Here is a 22,259-nt window from a genome sequence, read left to right as displayed (position 1 = left end):
TCATATCTTGTAGAGTTCTATTTTTCCGCTCATCTACTCCATTCTGTTGAGGTGATCTTGGAGCTGAGAAGTTGTGAGTATATACTTGATCATTACAGAAATCTTCAAATGCTCTGCTTTCGAATTCTCCTCCATGATCACTTTGAATGGTTGTAATAAGGTACCCCTTTTCTCTTTCAACTTTCTTACAAAAAATCTTAAAGTATTTCAAAGCTTCATCTTTGTGAGATAAGAAAATCACCCATGTAAAACGTGAGTAGTCATCAACAATAACAAAAGCATATTGTTTTCCTCCTATGCTAGCAGTTCTGGTGGGTCCAAATAAATCCATGTGGAGAAATTATAAAGGCTTAGTGGTAGATACAATGTCTTTGCTTTTGAAGGAGTTTCTGATTTGTTTACCAATTTGACATGCATCACATACATGATTTCTAGAAAAATTGAGTTTAGGGAGACCAATAACTAAATCATGCTTGGAGAGTTTCTCAATAAGATGCATGCTTGCATGACCAAGTTTCTTATGCCACAACCATGGATCATCAGATATAGATGCTAAGCAGATGTGACTATCTAGATTTTCAATGCCATCAAGAATGTAAACATTTTCATACCTTTTTCCTGGGAGTATTATTTTACCTGTCTCATCTTCAATAGCACAGCCTGTTTTCTTGAATTTAACTTCGTACCCTGAATCACATAGATGAATTATACTTAGGAGATTGTAGTTGAGTCCTTTTACAAGATACACTTCAGTAATATCACAGTTGTTGTTGAATGGAACCGTGCCAGTGCCAACTATATTTCCTTTTGAATCATCACCAAATTTGACACTTCCTCCATTTATCTTTGTAACTTCTTTGAACAGATTTTTGTCACTTGTCATGTAGCTGGAACACGCACTGTCTAAGTACCATTTTCCTTTACGGCTCTTTCTGTGGTGTTCCTGCAAGACAGAATTATCACTTTCTTTTAGGTACCCAAGCTTGCTTGGGTCCTTGTTGGTTAGTTCTACTAAGATCAGGATTGTTTTTGGGTTTCCAAATCCATCCTGAAACATTAGATTTACGAAATCGACAGAAAGAATATTTATGTCTACTTTTATTACAGTAGTGACACATAGGGGCTAATTCAGTTTTTGATCTACCACTTGTGTTAGTACTTGTGGACTCAGTTCTAACCGGTCCTTTTCCAATTGACTTGTAGATGACTTGACAGAACTTTGACTGGTAGACTTGCGCATGCCATTAAGTTGCATTTGCAATTCCTGAACTTCATCTTGAAGTACATCTCTTTCAATTTCACATACTTCAAGCATGAGTTCCCAGTCTTTCTTTTCCCTATTTAGTCTCCTTAGTCCGTTCATCTTTTTTTGAGACTCTTTCAGGGTAAGGTCAAGAATATCCTGCAATGCATTGTATCTATCACAGTTATAATAGCTTACCTCGCTTGTTTCACCTCGTGCCATGAAACAATTTCATTATCTTCTTTGCTTTCATCGTATGATGCATCTTCATCAGTCCAGCAGCCCGAATATTTGTTCATGTCATTTTCCAGAATGGTCATGAAGTATAGATTTGCTATTTTCTCGTGTTCCGAACTGTCTTCATCACTCTAGCTTCTGAAAGATTTATTTTTATTAAATCCTCTGAAAACCTTTCTTTTAAGATCTGGGCATTTAGCTTGAACATGCCCATATCTTCCACACTCATAACATTTTTCATCATTCTTGTATTGTTCATTGTATTGCCCGGTTCGCCTAGGGGGCATCCTACCTCTTCTTGTGTTTATGTATCTTCTCATTAAGCCATCCATGTTTCTTGATACCATGGCAGTTTTTCTTCAAGAGCTTATGGGTCGTCATCAGTATCATTTTCTGGTCTTTCAGTTGTAGCTTTGAAGGCAACTGTTTTCTTCTTTTCTTCCTGGTTTATTTTCTTGAGGTGAGTTTTCTCGAATGCTATAAGATTCCCTCAAAGCTCATCATATGAAAGTTTTTTTAGATCTTGTGATTCGAGTGCAACTACTTTTGTCTGCCAAGTGGTAGGTAGACTCCTTGGAATTTTCCGAACTTGATCACCATTTGAATATGGTTTACCAAAAGCTTTCAGATCGCTAATGATTTTGCTAAACCTTGCAAAAATTTTCTCAATGGATTCTCCTTCTTTTATCTAGAAGAGTTCATAGTCATGAACAAACATGTTAATGTGAGTTTCTTTTACTTTGCTGGTTCCTTCATACATAACTTTCAGTTTATCCCACATTTCTTTAGCTGTATCACAACTTGAGATTTTCTCATATTCCTTTCCACTTATAGCATTATAGAGTAAATTTCGTGTCGTAGCATTAACCTGAACAACTGCTATTTGCTCGTTTGTATAATCATCTATATCTTCTGGATCAGTAGGTGGTTGAGCTGCTGCTGATAGTGGATAGTTCCACTTTTTGATAACGCGCCATACTTTGACATTATAAGATTTTGCATATGTTTCTATACGTACTTTTCAGTGAGAAAAGTGTTGTCCAATGAAATATGGTGGCCTAATTTGCGATATTCCTTCTTGAAAGAGTGCTCCAATAATAACTTGATTTGCCATGATCCTTTCTCACAAGCTGTTAAGTTAAAAGTGTGAGACTAGCTCTTGTACCAATTGAAAGTGCAGGGGGGAGGAGGGGATGAATTGTGATTTTTCTTTTCTTCTTCGCAGCAGTCAACTAATTTAAGTTCTAGTCAACTGGGCTTTTCAGGAATCAAATGAGAAAGATAAATTGCAGAAAGTAAATGACACAGTATGTTTTTATACTAGTTTGAATTCAGAGTGAATCCTGCGTCCATTCCCCTTGGGTTTCAAGGGTGATATCTTTCAAGTATGAAGTGGCTTAGTACATATGAGTTGATGTTGTTATACACCAACAACTTTTGTCAGTCATTCTTCTCTCTATAATTGATACAATGCCTCACCAGTGTTCTTATCTCTCTCTCTTCTCTTCTTTGTTACACTAGAAATCTAGAGCAGACTACAATATTTTGTTTGAAGTAGAATAGAGAGATTGAAGTTGGTTTGATCAAAGTATGTTCGCTTCAAGTCTGGGACATATGTATATATATATAATTCGTGAGTCCTTCTTGACTTTTGAATGATATGAATCTTGAGAGATTGCAAACCCAAGGGAGTTGATCCTTGAACGGAATCATAGATTGATTCGTTCCAAGACTAAAGTCAAGTTTCCGTTGATCTTCCTTGATTTGTGGTCTTGACAAGCTTTTCATTCGCTAGGCATATCTTTTCGTAACTTGAGTGATTTGCGATAGATCCCTTGATTTCTGGCTTCAACAATCTCCAGTACAGTCCTTTGCGATCTTGTTTCCCTTTTCTTAAACTCTGTGCCCAGTCAAATGAGTTCACATAAATTAAAACGGAGGGAGTATATACATATTTTTTTAAAATCCTCCCAAGTTTGGAGGATCTATAGTATTTTCACATTTCTCCTCCAGAGTGATTCGAACCAAGAACCTAAAGGTCATGGGTGGAGGTACTTTTACCACCTGAGCAAGCCTCACTTGTCATATAGACATATCTCGTTTATTTATTTTATTACTAAAAAATTAGTCTAAAAATAATTAAATTAATTTAACAAAATAAAAAGAAGAATAGACAAAAGCTGGAATACAACCTTTCATAACTTAAATAAAAGATAAATAGAAAAGTTTTAGGAAATAAGAACTTTCCTGATGTGTTTAAAACTTGAATTTTATAGATAAGAACTTCCCTAACTTGTTTAAAACTTGAAAATTGAAATAAAAGCTTAAAAATTTGGAAAGGATTTAGATTTACTTGATTCCTGACATCATTATGTAAGAAAACGTAAAAAACTTATTAATTGGAAAGGTCATAAATTGTAGGAAAGTTGAAGTGGCAAAACATACATACTTCAAATCCTAAAATATGTGTCCATTCTTCAAACAAATTATTGCAAATATCAAATTTAACAATTTATTATAATTACTATTTTATTGAATATGGAATGTATTTTCAGGTTAGAAAATTAATTGTAATCATATGCCCGACAGTGTGCTGAATAATTAATAGATAGAATCTAGAACAAATTTCTCTTTACTTCTTAACCTTTAAGAGTTTGAAAACAATATTCCGGTCATCTTTTGAATATGAGCGATAACCCCTTATAGTTTCAAGTGAGAAATAAGTATTAACAATTGGGTAGAATAGAATACAATTAACGGATCCCTAAATTTATATTCATGTGTAGAGGGATCAATTAGGTGAAACTCTTTCGCCATCTACGTTGTTTTTGGTGTGAAATTAGGTTTAAGCTGCCCAAGCGATGAATGTAGCTAATCGGCATGTGAAGCTAAAATGCTATACTTTATATCATCATTTACCCTATATTTTGTTGTAATATTGATGATTCATGCTATGTTTGTGTCTGATTGAGTGGATTTTGTGTATAGGATCATTTGAGAATGAAGTGGAAAGAAACTTGAACAAAGAGATATAAAAAATGACGAAGTAGAGCATGAGAGGAATCACGAAGAAAGGCCGCGAACATGTTGCACCTTAGAGAGAGCCATGCGAAGAAAATTGCGCCTTACACGACGCATAGCGGAGCCCACGACACCAAAGTCAACACCTCACATGGCGCTAGGTAGAGGCCGGGGCAGCCAATTTTTGACGTGGGGCGACAACAACTTTTTCCGAGCTACGTTCTTTTTCTTTGTTGATTTTGGACTCGGACTTCTGAAAGTGCAAGAAGGGGGGAGGGGTGAATTGTGATTTTTCTTTTCTTTTTCGCAGTAGTCGACTAATTTGAGTTCTAGTCAACCGGGCTTTTCAGGAATCGAATGAAAAAGATAAATTACAGAAAGTAAATAACACAGTATATTTTTATACTGGTTCGGATTCAAAGTGAATCCCACGTCCAATCCCCTTGGGTTTCAAGAGTGATCTTTTTCAAGTATGAAGTGGCTTAGTACATATGAGTTGATGTTGTTATACACCAACAACTTTTGTCAGTCATTCTTCTCTCTATAATTGATACAATGCCTCACCAGTGTTCTTATCTCTCTCTCTTCTCTTCTTTGTTACACTAGAAATCTAGAGCAGACTACAATATTTTGTTTGAAGTAGAATAGAGAGATTGAAGTTGGTTTGATCAAAGTATGTTCGCTTCAAGTCTGGGACATATGTATATATATATAATTCGTGAGTCCTTCTTGACTTTTGAATGATATGAATCTTGAGAGATTGCAAACCCAAGGGAGTTGATCCTTGAACGGAATCATAGATTGATTCGTTCCAAGACTAAAGTCAAGTTTCCGTTGATCTTCCTTGATTTGTGGTCTTGACAAGCTTTTCATTCGCTTGGCATATATTTTCGTAACTTGAGTGATTTGTGATAGATCCATTAATTTCTGGCTTTAACAATCTCCAGTGCAACCCTTTGAGATCTTGTTTTCCTTTGATTTGGGACCTTCCTGTAATAGCTTACGTTGATCATTTATTGAATCATTGATTGATTCTTCTTCCGTATCTCCACTATTTTTTCATATTACATCTCTAATTATTGATTATTTCCTTTGAATTACTCTAATAATAGATTGTTTCCTTAATCTATTCTTGAATGGTATTGCTTCTTGATTCCTTTGTTTTATTCCTTGTGATCCTGCACCACATGTGATATATTATTTTTCATCATTGAAACTCATAATTAACAACTTCAACCCTATCCAATAAATACTCCCTAAAATTGTTTTAAAAGGAGTTAGACACTATTTTGGAGGCGGAGAGCCGCTGGAACAATTGCAAGCACCGAATCACAAGAGTTTTTCTTTCCTTCTTCTAGTGTTTGTAGTTTTATTCTTTCAATTATTAATATGACAGATAGCTTGACTATGAGTAGCTAATCTTACTATCTAGGGTTTGATGGAATCTCTTGGAGGATGATTTTCGTTACGTTTAATATAATTTTGCAGTTGTATTTTCTCTACTTTTTCAACTACATGTTTATTTCTGTTGGTTGAAGGGCTCTCAACTAGTTGTGCCTATTTAATATGTATTACTTGAGAAAGAGTGCATATTTAGGTGATTGTTGAACAACGTTTCTAGTAATTAATGTATATGAGAGATCAATATGATGGGTTTAAAGAGAGGTTTAGAGATAACAAAATTTTGACATGAACTTAGTGAGCGGTAAGGAAGGTACAACTAGTGTAGTTCGAGATAGTGCACCTAGTAAGTTGTTGTAGTTACTCGAGAGACAATTATAATAAATGAAGTATTCACGTTTAGTAGAGAATAAATATGTGAGATTATAGATAACATTGCGAGAAAGATTACAATAATTAGGAAAATTACAACTCCAAGCCTCCTTAATCTTGTTTCCAATCCTTAGTCTCCTTAACTAATATTTTTTGCTTCTTTTAATAGTTGTTAATTAATTAGTTTAGAATAAGAATCACAATATTTATAACCTAGGAATCGTTTGATCTTGTCTTATTAGTGATATTTGAACAGTTATAGCTAAACATTAGTTCTCTATGGTATTCGACTCTGGATTTTAAGAACAGATAATATTTGCAGCGACCGCTTATCCTCTATAGGACTAAAGTTGGCATGATCAAATTTTAGCACTGTTGCCGGAGAATTAATGGTGTATTTATAACTATAAATATTTCCTGGTTTCATGTTTGAACTTTTATTTTGTTTTGTTTTTATTTTATTTTTGAACTTATGTGAGAAATGTGTGTGATATGTGTGGTGGTCAAGATGACCACTTTTATGATCGTGCTCATATTTGTTATCCTCTCCAGACTCTGTACTATGATAGTTCTACTTTTTCTTGTAAAGTTAATAGGAACAAAGAACTAGGGGATGCTGATATGAAGGAGATCACATATATGTTAAAGTGCCTTATGGTACAAGATAATGCAAAACAGTTGCAGATACAAATGCAAGAGGCAATTATTTGAAATTTAGAGGCTTAAATGAGTCAACTGGTTGAAGTTTTAAATACTCAATAAGCTAAGGAAGGAGTTGAGAGTAGCACACTAACAACCTAGCCAACTAACGTTTGAGGATGCCGATATTAAAGAACTAATACTAGAGTAAGTCATGGACATTAAAGATATAAATTTAGTTGACTCTAGTGTCATTAGTGTTGAGGATATTAACAAGCTCGAAATTCATGTATTTGAGTGTGTTGGACCTGATTTTGTCTTGGGCTTACAAGGATTTGTGCCACCACCCCAGGACTATAGCCGCAAACTTGAATCAAAACTTGGGTTCTAATTCATGAGTTAGAAGTGAAGGCAAAAAAATCGGTTTATGTCGTGCCGCGATATTAAATCAGATGCTTGTTGGGACGCAACCCGACTTTACTGCTTTTTTTATTTTTTATTTAATCTTTTATTGTGTTATTTTTATTGTATCATTTTTTATTTTATAGGAATAGGAGAAGGAGTATGGGAATTAAATCCATTCAAAGAATGCAAAAGTAATCTAGATGGTTGATACTAAGGATGTCCGCACAAAGGACTAGGTTTGGGAGAAGTTTGAGTACCCCCATGAGTTGCTAACGCTTTGGCCTTTGGTATTTTTTCAGAGAGTTTATTTTACCCTTTTTATTATTTATGATATGAATTGAGGATAATGCATGATTTCCTATGCCATTTTATCTGTGCTATTTTAGGTGTGTTGTGAAAAAAAGTAGAAAAATAAAAAACATAAGAAATTTTTGAAAATGATCAGACTTTCTTTGATCTTTTAATATGTGATGCTTACTGCACATAATATCATCCCTAGTTAAATCCTTTGGGTCTATAAGCTTTTCTTTGACACCCACATTACAAGCCTACAACCTTTTGTTCTTGATTAATTTTTTTTAATCCTTTTACCTCTTAAGGCACTTGAATTATAAAGAGAGCGCTAGAAAGAAATAATGAGGAAATTTGGGATAGAGTTTGAGTGGAACCAATGAAAGGAAGGAAGGTACACTTGTATCTTAAAGAAAACATCACTAGCGAGGAGGGCAAAATATGAAGGCAAACTAAGTTAGAAAAATATATATTTAAAATAAAAAAAAGAAAAAAAAATATGTAGCAAAAGAAATGAATAAATCTTGTCCTTGCAAAAGAAATGAATAAATATGTAGCAAAAGAAAGAGGGAACTTGTGCTTGGGGTAATCTTGCTTGTGATGTTTGAAATGAGGTTGAAGAATTTGCACTTAAAGTTGACTATGTGATGCGTTAAAGTGATTAGAGAGTTAGCCACTACTACATATTTTTATCCTATCCACATATTATAACCGTAATAAAGTCCTAGTTGATTTTAGATCGAGCAGGCCTACATTAGTAGAAGTTTACATAATGACCAAACCTATAGTACCTTTTTCATGCATGTGACTTATTTGTGTGAGTGAGTGGTTTCTTACATATGTGTGAGTCCTTAAAATACATTCGAGCATTTGACTTAAATGTGTGGACTGTTTACTCTTCTTGATTTTTTATGAGGGCACGTGATTTCATGATGGAAAGGTGACGTTATTAGACTTCTCTATTATGTTGAATGTTCATGCCTTGAGTGCATTGTGATATGAAGTAAATTTTTGTGGTTAGGATTGTTATGATGCATGTCGTTTTGTTCAGAATATTTTGAAGTTTGACATGAGTTATGGGAACTGTGTAGTGAATGCATATGCTAGAGCTTAATTGTTGCCATCAACCATGGTCATGGGTGTAATTTGCTTAGAAGGTGCAACGTCGTGAGTTATTTTGATTTTGGTTGCCTCGAGGGCGAGCAAAGTTTAAGTGTGGGGTGTTGATGTGAGGATAAAATGCTATACTTTACATCATCATTTACCCTATATTGTATTTGTAATATTGACGATTCGTACTATATTTGTGTGTAATTGAGTTGATTTTGTTTGTAGGATCATTTGGGAATGAAGTGAAAAGAAAGTTGGACAAGAAAATATCAAAAACAACAAAGTATAGCATGAGAGGAATCATGAAATAAAGGCCGCAAACATGTTTTGAATTATAGGGCACTAGGCGGAGAAATTTCGACGCCTTACACAGCGCATAGCGAAGCTCAGGGCAGCCAAAGTCAGCGCCATGTGAGGCGACAATGTCTTTTGTCTGAACTATTTTTTTTTTTAAATTGGACACTTCAACCCCACCTTATAAATACCCCATAAACTCGTTTTAAAAGGAGTTGGACATTATTTTGGAGGCGGAGAGCTTCTGAACTAATTGCACGCACTGAATGTCACGACTCAAAATTTCACTAACGGCCGTGATGGCACCTAAACCGCTTGCTAGGCAATCCAACACTCAATAATAATAAAAAAATTCAATTATTAGGCCTTTAGTAGATATCTAAAATGAATAAAAGTGTGGAATATGCCTCGAAAGCCAATATCATAAATACAAAATCAAGACGGGGTCTAAACACAACCACAACTGTCTAAACAATACGCTCAAAACCTTGTGTCATAACATCATGAAATTGTATAAGAGTAAGAAATCCCAATCAAATACAACATCTGTCTGGGAAGAAAAATACAATAATAATAACCAGTGAAATCCCACAAGTGGAGTCCAGGGAGGGTCGTGTGTATACAGACCTTACCCCGATCATAGAAGGTAGAGAGGTTGTTTCCAATAGATCCTCGACTCAAGAAAGATGAAAAGAAATAGTAAGAATAAGCAATATCAACAAATATGTCCAGAAAGTAGTAACAACTATCATAGAGCCAGAAAATGGATGGAAGAAATAATAACAACAAGTTGTAACAACAACAAGACACTAAGAAAATGAAGCGAAAGATAATAGGAAAACAACATGAACTACTAGAAATCTAAGACAAGAAAAACTATCAGACTAACCCTAAAACCATCAGTACAGAACGTGAATATATTTGACCACTTACTATATTTTTTACCCTAATTTCCGACCTCCACACCTTCTTATCAAGGGCCATATCCTCGGTAAGCTAAAGCCGCGCCATTTTCTGCCCGATCACCTCCCTATAATACTTCTTAGGTCTCCTTCTACCTCAACTCATACCTATCAAAGCCAACCGCTCGCACCTCCTCACTGGGCCATCTGAGCTTCTCCTCTTTACGTGCCCGAACTATCTCAATCTCACTTTCTGCATCTTGTCCTCCACGGGAACCACACCCACCTTTATCCGAATATTTTTATTCCTAATCTTATCCAACCCGATATGCCCACATATCCATCTCAACATTCTCATTTTTGTTACTCTCATCTTCTGGATATGAGAATTCTTAATTGGCCAGCACTCTGCCCCATACAACATAGTCGGTCTAACCACCACTCTGTAATACTTATTTTTAAATTTTACTGGCATATTATTATCACACAATATGCCATATGCTAGCCTCTATTTCATCCACCCCACTTCGATACGATGTGTGACATCCTCATAAATCTCACCATTTCTTGGAAAGAAAAATACAAAGACAAAAATAGAAGAATAGGGAAGGGGGACTCCATGTGCTGTGGATCGGATCAAGTAAGGCAGCTCACCATAAAGTTTCCAATACAAAGGCTCCTACTCAGCACAATGAGTACCACTAATACTAGCCTCAAAACCTGCACAAAATATGTAGAAGTATAATATGCATACAAAACTATGGCACTCAGTAAGTATCAAGTCTAGCCTTGAAGAAGTAGAGGCGAGGGATCGACACTGCCACTTACTAGAAGCTCAATAAGCATATGAAAACATAGTAGAACATGGAATAAGGCATGATATCATCAATTAAATCTTCCAGTAGAAAAACAGTAAATCTAGAATTTAGACATGTTTTTTAGACAAGAGATAGAATACAATATTTGTTTTCATTGATTCCTTTATATAAGAGACACTGCATGAGTTTAAGTTACCAATGCATTCTCATGAACCAATACTAATACCTCATTGCACAAGTCCATATATCTGACACTGGCCAAGTATCCAACTAGTACCAATCTCGGTGTTTGCGCTCACAGGGCCCAAATTAACATGGGTAATCACTTGGCTCCAGAGGTATATATCCAATCTAAGCACCATTGTGGTATACAAATCGATCCATAAATAATAACATTGTGGCGTGCAACCCAATACAATCATAATACCATTGCAACGTGCAACTCAATCCACATATAATATCGTTGCGACGCGAAATCCGTTCCACACAATATCATCAATAATCAATATCTACTCACTATGTCTTTGGTGTCAAATTCTCAATTTTTTCTCAATACCCAATATGTCACGACCCAATTCCCACTATAGGTCATGATGTTTCCCAACGTCACCGTTAGGCAAGTCAACGGGGAACTATCCATTCAATTATTCATTTTATTACATTTAAAATAAAGGCTTTTGTTAAATAATGCCTGGTTTTATGTTTGAACTTTTATTTTTATTTTTGAACTTATGTGAGAAATGTGTGTGATATGTGTGGTAGTCGAGATGACCACTTTTATGATCGTGCTCATATTTGTTATCCTCTCCAGACCATGTACTATGATAGTTCTACTTTTTCTTGTAAAGTTAATAGGAACAAAGAACCAGGGGATGCTAACATGAAGGAGATCACATATATGTTAAAGTTCCTTATGGAACAAGATAATGCAAAACAGTTGCAGATACAAAGGCAAGAGGCTATTATTTGAAATTTAGAGGCTTAAGTGAGTCAATTGGTTGAAGCTTTAAATACTCAACAAGCTAAGGAAGGAGTTCAGAGTTGCAATGCCATCTATGCAAAATAATATTCCTCATTTGGAAGCCAAAAAGTGTGAAATGAGATATTTTGTCTTGGGCTTACAAGGATTTGTGCCACCACCCCAAGACCGTAGCCGCAAACCTGAATCAAAACTTGGGATCTAATTCATGAGTTCGAAGTGAAGGCAAAAAAATCTTTTTACGTCGTGTCGCGATATTAAATCAGGGGCTTGTTGGAAGGCAAAACAATCCCTCATGCCATCAATATTAGCAACACATAGGCAACCCTGGAGTCGCAGAACACCATCATCACCGATAGTAACCTCCTTGGCATCATCCCGTAGCACCGTCGCTCTAAGAAACAACAAGTGTGGATCATCATATTGACGAGCCTTAATCCGCTCGAATAAAGAAGATTGAGCGACAACACATGCAAGAACTCGACTGTGCTCTGCAATATCTAACCTCACAAGTTTGTTAGCTAAGGACTGAATTCTCAAGGCCAGTGGCCTCTCCCCTGCTGAAATGACTGCCAAACTACCTTTACTCTCGGCCTTTCTGCTCAAGGCATCCACAACCACACTCGCCTTGCCGAATGATAAAGGATGGTAATATCATAATCCTTCAGTAACTCAAGCCACTTGCGTTGCCTCAGATTAAAGTACATCTACTTAAATAAATATTAAAAACTATGGTGATCGGTGTAAACCTCGCACGACATGCCATAAAGATAATGCCTCCATATCTTGAGAGCATGAACTATCTCAGCCAACCCCAAGTGATGTACAAGGTCACACTTCTCCTGGGGCTTCAGCTGGCGTGAAGCATATGCAATAAGTCACCCATCTTGCATCAATACACAACCCAAGCCAATGCGTGAAGCGTCATAATACACCGTATACATCCCCAAATCGGAGGGCAGCACCAACACTAGTGTTGTAGTCAATGCGGTCTTGAGCTTTGAAAGCTCGCCTCACAATTAGTGGACCATCTGAACGGAGCATCCTCCTGGGTCAATCTAGTCAAATGAGCTTCAATAGATGAGAAGTGCTCCACAAATCGACGATAATAACATGCTAGTCCCAAGAAACTCCTGATCTCAGTCACTGTGGTGGGACGAGGCCAACTCTAAGCCGCCTAGATATTCCTAGGATCTACCTTAATACCCTCGCATGATACTATATGCCTCAAGAAAGGCACAAAATCTAACTAGAACTTAGCATACAACTTTTATTCCTACAAAGTCTGAAGCATAATCCTCAAATGTTTCTCGTGCTCCTCAATACTATGCGAGTAGATTAATATGTCATCAATGAAGACAATGAAAAATGAATCAAGATATGGCCTGAACACGCGATTCATCAAATCCATAAATGGCGCTAGGGCGTTAGTCAAGCGGAAGGACATAGTGCCCATATCAAGTTCGGAAGGCTATCTTTGGAACATCTGAAGCACAAATCCTCAACTGATCATGCCCAAACCTCAAGTCGATCTTAGAGAATACTCTAGCACCTTTTAACTTTTCAAAAAAATCATCAACATGAGGCAACAAGTACTTATTCTTGATAGTGGCTTTGTTCAGGTGGCGGTAATCAATGCACATCCGCATACTCCCATCTTTTTTTCTTCACAAAAAATACTAGCGCACCCCAAGGTGTCACACTCGACCTGATGAACACCTTCTCGAGCAACTCCTCAAGTTGTTCCTTCAACTCCATCAACTCCTACGTAACTATGCAATACTGTGAATTAGCGATAGGCTGGGTTCCTGGCGCCAAATCAATACTGAAATCGATATCATGATCTGGTGGCATGCCTAGTATATTATAGGGAAATACATCAAATAACTCCCGCATCACGGGCACTGAATCAATCGTAGGAGTACAGTAGTATCCCGAACATAATCCAGATAGGCCATATAACCTTTCTCGACCATATGTCGAGCCTTAAAGAAAGAGATAACCCGACTAGATTTACTGATATATGAGACTATCCACTCAAATCTAGGCAACTCTGGGATCACAAAGGTAACAATCTTGGCAAAGCAATCAAGAATGACATTGTAATGACCCGACCGATCATTTTGAGAATTAGCGTCATGTTTGGTGGATTAAGATCTCGAGGTGATCCATATTATGTAATATAAATTGCATGTGTAGTCTAGTTTGGTTTATGGATGATTCAGAATTAGTTGGAAGAATTAATTTCATGATTGAAGCTTTAAGTTGGCAGAAATTATCAAGTTTGACTTTTATGTATTTGACCGCGGAACGGAGTTTTGATGGTTCTGTTAGGTCCGGGTGATGATTTTGGACTTGGGCGCATACCTAGATTTATATTTGGATATTCCTAGAAGGTTTCGACACTAATTGGAGAAAGTTGAAAATTTGAAGGTTTGGAATGTTCATAAGTTTGATCGAGAATTGACTTTGATGATATCGGATTCAGATTTTTGTTCTGGGAATTTGAATAGCTTCGTTATGTCATTTGGGACTTGTGTGCAAAAGTTGGGTTCATTCCGAGTTGATTTGATATGTTTCAGCACGAGTTTTGGAAGTTGAAAGATTCAAAGTTCATTAAGTTCGATTTGAGGTGCGATCCATGATTTTGATGTTGTTAGGTGTGGTTTGAAGCCTCGAGTAGGTCCGTGTTATGTTATAGGACTTGTTGGTATATTTGGACGGGGTCCCGAGGGGCTCGGGTGAGTTTCAGACGAGGTTCAAATCATTTTTGGTCATGTTGGCAGTTCTGGTGTTGGTTCTTCGCACCTGCACAAATGTGGCCACAGGTGCGGACGCACTTATGTGATGGAAATTTTGCTTCTATGAATCAGGGGTGTGTTGGTGAGTTCCTCTTCTGCGGAGGATATGGCGCTTCTGCGATGGTCGCAGGCGCGAAGATGAAGGCGCAAGTGCGGACGAGAGCTGGGTGGCAAGTCTTCACAGGTGCGCTTTTTGGCTCGCAGAAGGGACACCGCATTGGTTACTCGCATGTGAGAGTGAACGGCTCACAAAAGCGAGAGCGCAGATGAACAATTTTGTCTGCAAATGCGGAATCTGCTGAGCAGAATGTTTAAGTGTCGAGGGTTTGATATTTTTATCATTTTTGGAGTTGTAGACCTCAGATTTGAGCGATCTTTGAGGGGTTGTTCACGTGTTGGATTGTGGTAAGTGTTCTTCACCCGGAATTGATTGTATTTCATGATTCCATTATTGTTTTTATCATTAAATTAGTGATTTGAATGGGAGAAAATTAGAAAATTTGTGAAAACTTTCAAAGATGTAAAATGATGATTTGAAGGACGATTTGTTGTCGGAATTTGATAATTTTGGTATGGTTGGACTCGTATCGGAATGGGTATTTGGATTTTGAAAAATTTTGTCGGATTTCGAGGTGCGGGCCCGAGGTTGACTTTTGAGTTGTCATTTTAGTTTTAATTAAAGATCGAAGCTTTATTATCCAGAATGGTTTCCTATGAGTTTTATTTATGATATTAAGTTATTTTGGATATATTTGAGCCGTTCGTAGGTTGTTTCATACGAGAAGGTCATTTTAGACTACCGGTCTAGCTTATTTGAGGTAAGTATGTTGCCTAACTTTCTGTGGGGGAACTACCCCATAAGATTTGAGTTATTTGTGCTAATTGTGTCATGTGAAGGTCGTGTACGCAAGGTGATGAGTATGTACTCGGGCTTATTTGTGGAAATTTGACCATTTAGGGCTCTTATATTCTTATGTTCATTAAAAATTAAGTTGTTTTATCATATCAAATCCTCCATTTACTAAGTTCAACCTTACGCATTTTATTTGGAGTTGATTGATTCATGTTCTACCCTTGTTGCCAATAAATTCTTATACGCCTTAAATTGAAGTTGTTGCCTCTTTTATTGCCATGCCATCTTGTCCATAATTGCTTAACCCTAATTGAAGTGATGGTTGTCTTTCCGTAATTTCTTAAACATAATTGAAGTGGTGGTTGTCTTTTCCGTAATTGCTTAACCTTAATTGAAGTTTTGTTATCTCTTTCATTGTTGACTTATCCTTATTTGGAATCTGTGATTCATGCTATCTCTCTTATCGTCGAGTTATACTTGTGATGAAGCATTGTTACACATTATCTCTCCTCTTGTTGAGCTATTCTTGTTGAAATCATTATTACATGTGGTGTCTTTCATTGTGAGCTCATTCTTCCGTTTCTCTTTGTGTTCTGTAGTTCTTGTGTTGATTTACTTGTCATATTCTCATGTATTGCTGTTGTTGAGCTGAGAGCTATGCGTGGTTGTGGTATTGATATTGTTTTGAGAAAATATTGTGGCATATGGGCACATGTGGTTAAAGTCACTATATTGTGTTGTTATGTTTTTTTTGCACACGTGGTATTGTTGAGAGGATTGTCGGGGTGTTGGCACGTGAGTTGTCCATGCTATTGTTATTATTGATATTTGCACATGCGGCATGACAAGGCGGGCTATATGTATATGTGGGTTTGCGCATGTGGGGAGACAAGGTGGGAATATTATTAAGCGCATGCAGCGAGACAAATCAGACATTTAATTTATTATTGCGTACATGGCGAGACAAGGTGGGTTATGTCGGGGAATGATTTGTGATGACTTGTGATGGCCTGGGGGCATTGTTATTGGTGATATTTGTGTATTGGTGTGCCTACCTTGTGTGAGTTATACATTGTACATTTTGTGGTGATTGGTTCCTATGTGCCATTCATCGTCTCTACTCTTACTTGTTGACTTGAGTTGTGATAGAACACTTGCACAAGCATACATGTAATTAATCACACATATCAGTTTAAGAAGATGAGTCCTGATATTATTGACCATTTACATGTACTCTCGTTTACTTGCCTTTTGTGTGAGAGATGTTCTATTGGCACGTGAGTTATCCGTGCGGTCATGAGTCATTGTTATTGTTGGCACATGAGTCGTCCGTGCGGTTATGAATTGTAATGTGGGCATGAGATGGCAAGTGATTAGGGTTCACGAATTAGGACCCGTGAAATGTGACTATGAGGTGAAGTACCTCGGGGAAATCCTTGAGCAAACCTTGTGTGAAAGCAGTTGCTCTTATTGAGTTGTTACTTGTTCCCTTTATTTGGTTTCACCGGACTTAAGCCGTGTTCAGCTTACTCTATGACATTATTACATGTTTGTCCCCTGTTGCTAATCGTTTTTTCTAATATTTTATTGCGAGTATTGTTTTGTTGTATTGACCATGCTTAGCTTTATATTGAAATTGTTTTCCTATTAGTTTCACATTTATACTTGTACATGTTATTTAGTCTAGTAGGTGTCTTGACTGTCACTCATCACTACTTCACCGGGATTAGTCTTGATACTTACTGGGTACTACTATGGTGTACTCATGCTACACTTTTTGCACATTTTTGTACAGATTCAGGTACTTCAGAATTAGTTGATCCCTAGTTAGTTGTTCAGGTTTTGCTGTGGAGTCTCAAGGTATACCTATTGTCGCGTTCGCAGGCCTCAAAGTCACCTTCTAATATTATACTTGTATTGTCTATTTCTTTTTCGTAATAGTTATACTAAACAAATTTTCCTAGTAAATTCAGTAGAGCTTATGACTTGTACTACCGATTTTGGGTATTGTAATGCACTCGGGATTATTGGTTTACTATTGAAATATCAGTTTCATGCTTAATAGTTGTTTCTGGTTAAATTATGTCTTTAGTTCAGTAAGTGTTAGGCTTACCTAGTCTTAGTGACTAGGTGCCATCACGACATCCTACAGAGGGAAATTGGTGCTGTGACAGGCATGGTACAGAGACAACCAGTCCATGCTCAGGATGACCTAAAAGTCGGTCATATCAAGCAATAAAAGATCCGCTCTGGTCTCATAAACACAGAAAGTCACTACACAGAACCGGTAAACCCGATCCACAACAACAGAATTTCCCACTAGCATGGAAATACCCAAGGACTCACGAGAGACATCCAGATAAGGAGAAAATAGAAAAGATACATATGAATATGTAGACCTTGGATCGAATAGTACCGAAGCATCCCTACTGTGTATAGAAATAATACCTGTGATCAAGGCGTTTGAGGCTACTACATCTGGTCTGGCTGGAAAGGCATAGAATATAGCGGAGCGCCACCTGGCCCGCCTCCGCCTTTAAGGCGACCCCTACCCACCCATCCCCGCCTCTTGCAGGTCGGATGGACGGTGCGACAGTTGGTGTGGTGATCATGGGCTGATGGACCTGCTACACTGCCTTGCCCTGAAGCCTAAGAAAAACCTCCTCCTATGACCAATCTCCACGCACTCGTAGCCACCTCTAGCTGCAGAAGACTGCTGACCCTGGGTCTGACTCAGGCGACCTGAATTACCTACTAGAGGAACCCTGAATTGCCGGTGGTCAGTGGGTGCTCTCTGGAATGGCGTTGAAGTAGGGCCACGCTGGAGCATCCCGAGCAGGCGGTGGTGCTAAATACATGGGCCTTCTAGACTGGCCCATCATCAAATGACGTCTACCCCCAGACGGGGGGCCACTGAATTTGCTAGAATGTCGAGGCCGCTTCTCCTCTGTCGTATACAATCGACCCTGGTTGTTGATACCCTCGATCCTTCGAGCTATATCCACAACCTGATCGTAAGGAGTCCCCATCTCAAACTCTTGGGCCATAGTAACCTGGATACCCTAATGGAAGCCCGCAACAAACCTCCACACTCTCTCTGCATCTATGGAGAGTATCATAAGTGCATGGCGAGACAACACAGAGAATCTTGCCTCACAGTCGGTCACAGACATTTGACTCTGCTGGAGCCGCTCGAACTAACCCCGTAACTCTTCCCTCTGAGAAGCTGGAATATATTTCTTCAAAAAGAGACATGTGAACTGGTCCCAACTTCAGGGAGGTGAACCTGCTGGCCTGCAATAGAGATAAGACTACCAACATCTACGGTCCTTGCCCTCGAACTGAAATGTGGTAAGGCCACCTCGTTGGACTCCACTACTCTTATATTATGGAGCATCTCCCTACAACAATCAATGAAATCTTTTGGGTCCTCAGACCGCTCACCGCCAAAGGCAAGAAGATGAAGCCTAGTCCATCTATCCAACCGCTTCTGATCCTTAACAGTCACAGTCGGTCTGCTCTCTCATCTAACTACTGCAACCGACTGAGCCCCGCCCCCAGGTAGTGCACCTAGGGTCTGATAAATGGTAGTATCGTGCCTTGGAGCCTGAGTGGTAGGGGTCTTTTCTCCCCTCCCATCTGAGATGTGGTTGGATCTGCCGGAAATAACCCCGCCTGAGTCATAGAATCCATGAATCGCAACATACAACCCATGACATCCTGAAATTCCGATGCAGTCACAAAATCCGCCAGGGCCGGCTCAGCTGCAGGCACCTCATCCTGATCCTCAATGACAGGATCCTCCGCTAGTTCCACTAGTGGCACAACAGGAGCAACTTTATGACTTTCTTGTCCTTTAGCAGGAGTTGTGGCCCTTCCTCGGCCTCTGCCTCTACCTCTAACAACCAGGGGAGCAGCCCCTCTACCGCTAGGTACAACCATAGCGTGTGTTCTCACAATCTGTGAGAGAATGAGAGAGAGATACTTAGCACAACATCAACTTTACGATAGGAGATGAAGAAAGAAAAGTTTCCTAATGCCTTATAGCCTCCCGAAGATAAGTACAGACGTCTCCGCACTGATCAGCAGGACTCTACTAGGCATGCTCATGACTTGTGGGACCTATGTGAAGCTAGTGCTCTAATACCAATCTGTCATGACCCAATGCCCACTATAGGCCATAATACCGTCCAACGTCGTCGTTAGGAAAGCAACGGGGAACTATCCATTCAATTATTTATTTTATTACTTTTAAAATCATGGATATATAAAATTTTATTAAAAAATAAAATAAAAAGGTGACAATATTAGGAAAAACAATAAACATCTACTAGCAATTCCCAAAACACGGTGTCACAAGTGCACGAGCAGTCTAGTATAATATACAAACCACTATAACTACTGTATGAAATAAAATAGACAGAAATAATAAATACAACAAGAAGGAGACTTCGGGTGGTGCAGATCGGAGCATGGAGAACAGTTCACCACTAAGTCTTCGGATAATGGGGATGCGCACCCGAATGGCCACCAAATGTACCTGCCTCAGTACCTACACAATTGGTGAAGAAGTGTAGCATGAGTATGTAAATCAATGCGTACCCAGTAAGTATTTAGTCTAACCTCGAAGAAGTAGTGACGAGGGGTCGACAACGACATTTACTAGTGGTTAATAAATAAAATACAAGAATTATATATAGGCATGAAATACAACAGTAACAATGGAATAAGAAATGGTAATTAAAATGAGACTTTAACATAAAGACAATTGAAAATCCCCAAATATCATGTGCTATATCAATAAATAAGAACAATCAAGTAAATATCAAATCTCAAGGCAAGAGGGAAATATCATGTATATTCTAGCTCCTAGCGATATTACGCACGAGTTGCGGGGAGTTTGTACGACCCGATCCATAATAACCGTGTACATACACTACCGTGGCCGTATGGCCCAATCCATGGATGCATCTCAAACATACTGCCGAGGCGTACGACCAGATCCACAGGAATAGAGAAATGCTTCGAACTACGGGTGAAACAACTACATCACAAGGATGGGCACATAAAGGAAGCATAATATTCACCAACGACTAAGGATTCCGCCAAAACTCAAGATAATGAAGCTCGGCCTAACATAATCCCTGATCAAATTTCAATTTTAAACTTAAGTAATTAAACTAACAAGTTGAGTTCAAGTAGTACAAATATTGCATGAAAAATTCCTAAGTCTACTCGGACATAAACATGAATTTAGCTACGTACGGACTCTCGTCACCTTGTGCATACGTGGCACCCACAACAAGTAGCAATTAACATTAAAGGACCTACGGGGATAATTCCCTCTTACAAGATTAGGCAAGAGACTTACCTCGCTTCCAAGTTTACCTTCCAACCTCATTGATTTCCTCAAATCGATGCCGAGCAATCCGAAACTAGCTAAATATCATACAAACTAATCTATAAATTCCCAAAAGTTTAACTATTAGAGTAATTTTCCAATCCAATTTGGAAAGTTCATAAAAGTCACCCTAGACCGATGTGCTCGGATTCCAAAAATTATCATACATAAATGTTACCCATGAACTTACGAACTCAAATATAGAATTTCTACTCAATTTCATAATCAATTTCGTGATCAAATCCCATTTTTACGAAACCCTAGGTTTTCAACCTAATCCCTTAATTTCTACAATTTATATGTTAATATTTACCCATAAACTATGTATTAAACTCACATTACGTCGAAATTACTTACCTTGAGATGCTAGGTGAAAATCCCTCTCCAAGGAGCTCTAAAATCGGCCAAGTGATGTGAGAAATGAAGAAAATGAGCCTAAGTCTCGTATTCTAAAATGTTTCTGCCCAGTGATCCTTCTTTGCGATCACAGAAGTCCACTCGCGATAGCGAAGGCAAAAGCTGCCAACGCTCAGAAAAGCCTCTTCGCGAACACAACCAGGCCTTCGGGATCACGAAGGTCAACCCGACCAACCCTTTGCAAATGCGGTCAGCCCTCCGCAAAGGCAAAGACCAACGCCCTAGCCTCCCCAGGCCCAACCCCCCTTCTACGCGAACGCGAGTATGCTATCACGAATGGGTAGAACATGTGTAGGTTCATAGGATCGGTTTCTTGCATTAGCAAAGTTCGCATACAACAACTACTTTCAATCGAGTGTCCAGATGGCTCCTTATGAGCCCTTATATGGGAGGAGATGTTGTTTTTCGGTTAGTTGGTTTGAGCCTGGGGAGGCTAGGTTATGGGGCACTGATTTGGTCCGTGATAAGTTGGAGAAGGTGAAGGTTATTCAGGAGCGGCTTCATACAACATAGTCCAGGCAAAAGAGTTATTCTGACAAGAAGGCTTGTGATGTTGCATACATGGTGGGTGCGAAGGTTCTACACAGAGTATCACCCATGAAGAGTGTGATGAGATTCGGGAATAAGAGAAAGTTGAGAAACATGTATATTGGTCTTTTTGAGGTTCTTGAAAGAGTTTGGGAGTGTAAGGCCCCGTAAAACTTTGCCAAGAATATGAGGTTTCATGGCGCCGAGATAGGATAATGTGTTTGGAAGGTTGTAGATAATTTTTGCGGCAAGCTTGCTCTCTGCGGTACAGACCTTTTGGGTTGTGTAATGCTTTGTGGAGTTGGTGGAAAAGTTTTGCAGAACATGGCATTTACCATCACAGATTTGAATAGGATAAGCTCAATTTTGAATGCCATTTTGTGCTCCAATATGCGACCGCATAACCATTTCGTGGGCCGCACTTCCATCGTAGAACCAGCATGAGGATTTTCTTGAGGGAGGTTTTGCAGTCCATTATGTGACCATATAATTACTATGCGGATCACAAATCGACCTCAGACAGTTGTATTGAGGTTCACACAATTGT

The 22,259-nt window shown here is 38.4% G+C and overlaps 1 protein-coding gene across 1 annotated transcript; it reads right to left on the bottom strand.

Annotated features, from left to right (window-relative positions):
• Nucleotides 1-340: 340 nt before the first annotated feature.
• Nucleotides 341-19,308, bottom strand: LOC142178183 (uncharacterized). Its single transcript, XM_075247512.1, has 5 exons — nucleotides 19,074-19,308; nucleotides 2,220-2,497; nucleotides 2,025-2,168; nucleotides 1,160-1,402; nucleotides 341-1,048 (listed from the first exon to the last, which is right to left on the bottom strand). Exons 1-5 carry the CDS (start codon nucleotides 19,306-19,308, stop codon nucleotides 341-343), a joined length of 1,608 nt encoding a protein of 535 aa, XP_075103613.1.
• Between the last annotated feature and the right edge of the window lie 2,951 nt (nucleotides 19,309-22,259).

This window comes from Nicotiana tabacum, chromosome 24 (genome assembly GCF_000715075.1).
Source record: "Nicotiana tabacum cultivar K326 chromosome 24, ASM71507v2, whole genome shotgun sequence".
NCBI lineage: Eukaryota > Viridiplantae > Streptophyta > Magnoliopsida > Solanales > Solanaceae > Nicotiana > Nicotiana tabacum.
Note: the sequence above shows the minus strand (reverse complement) of the source record. Positions and strands in the feature narration are given on the sequence as shown.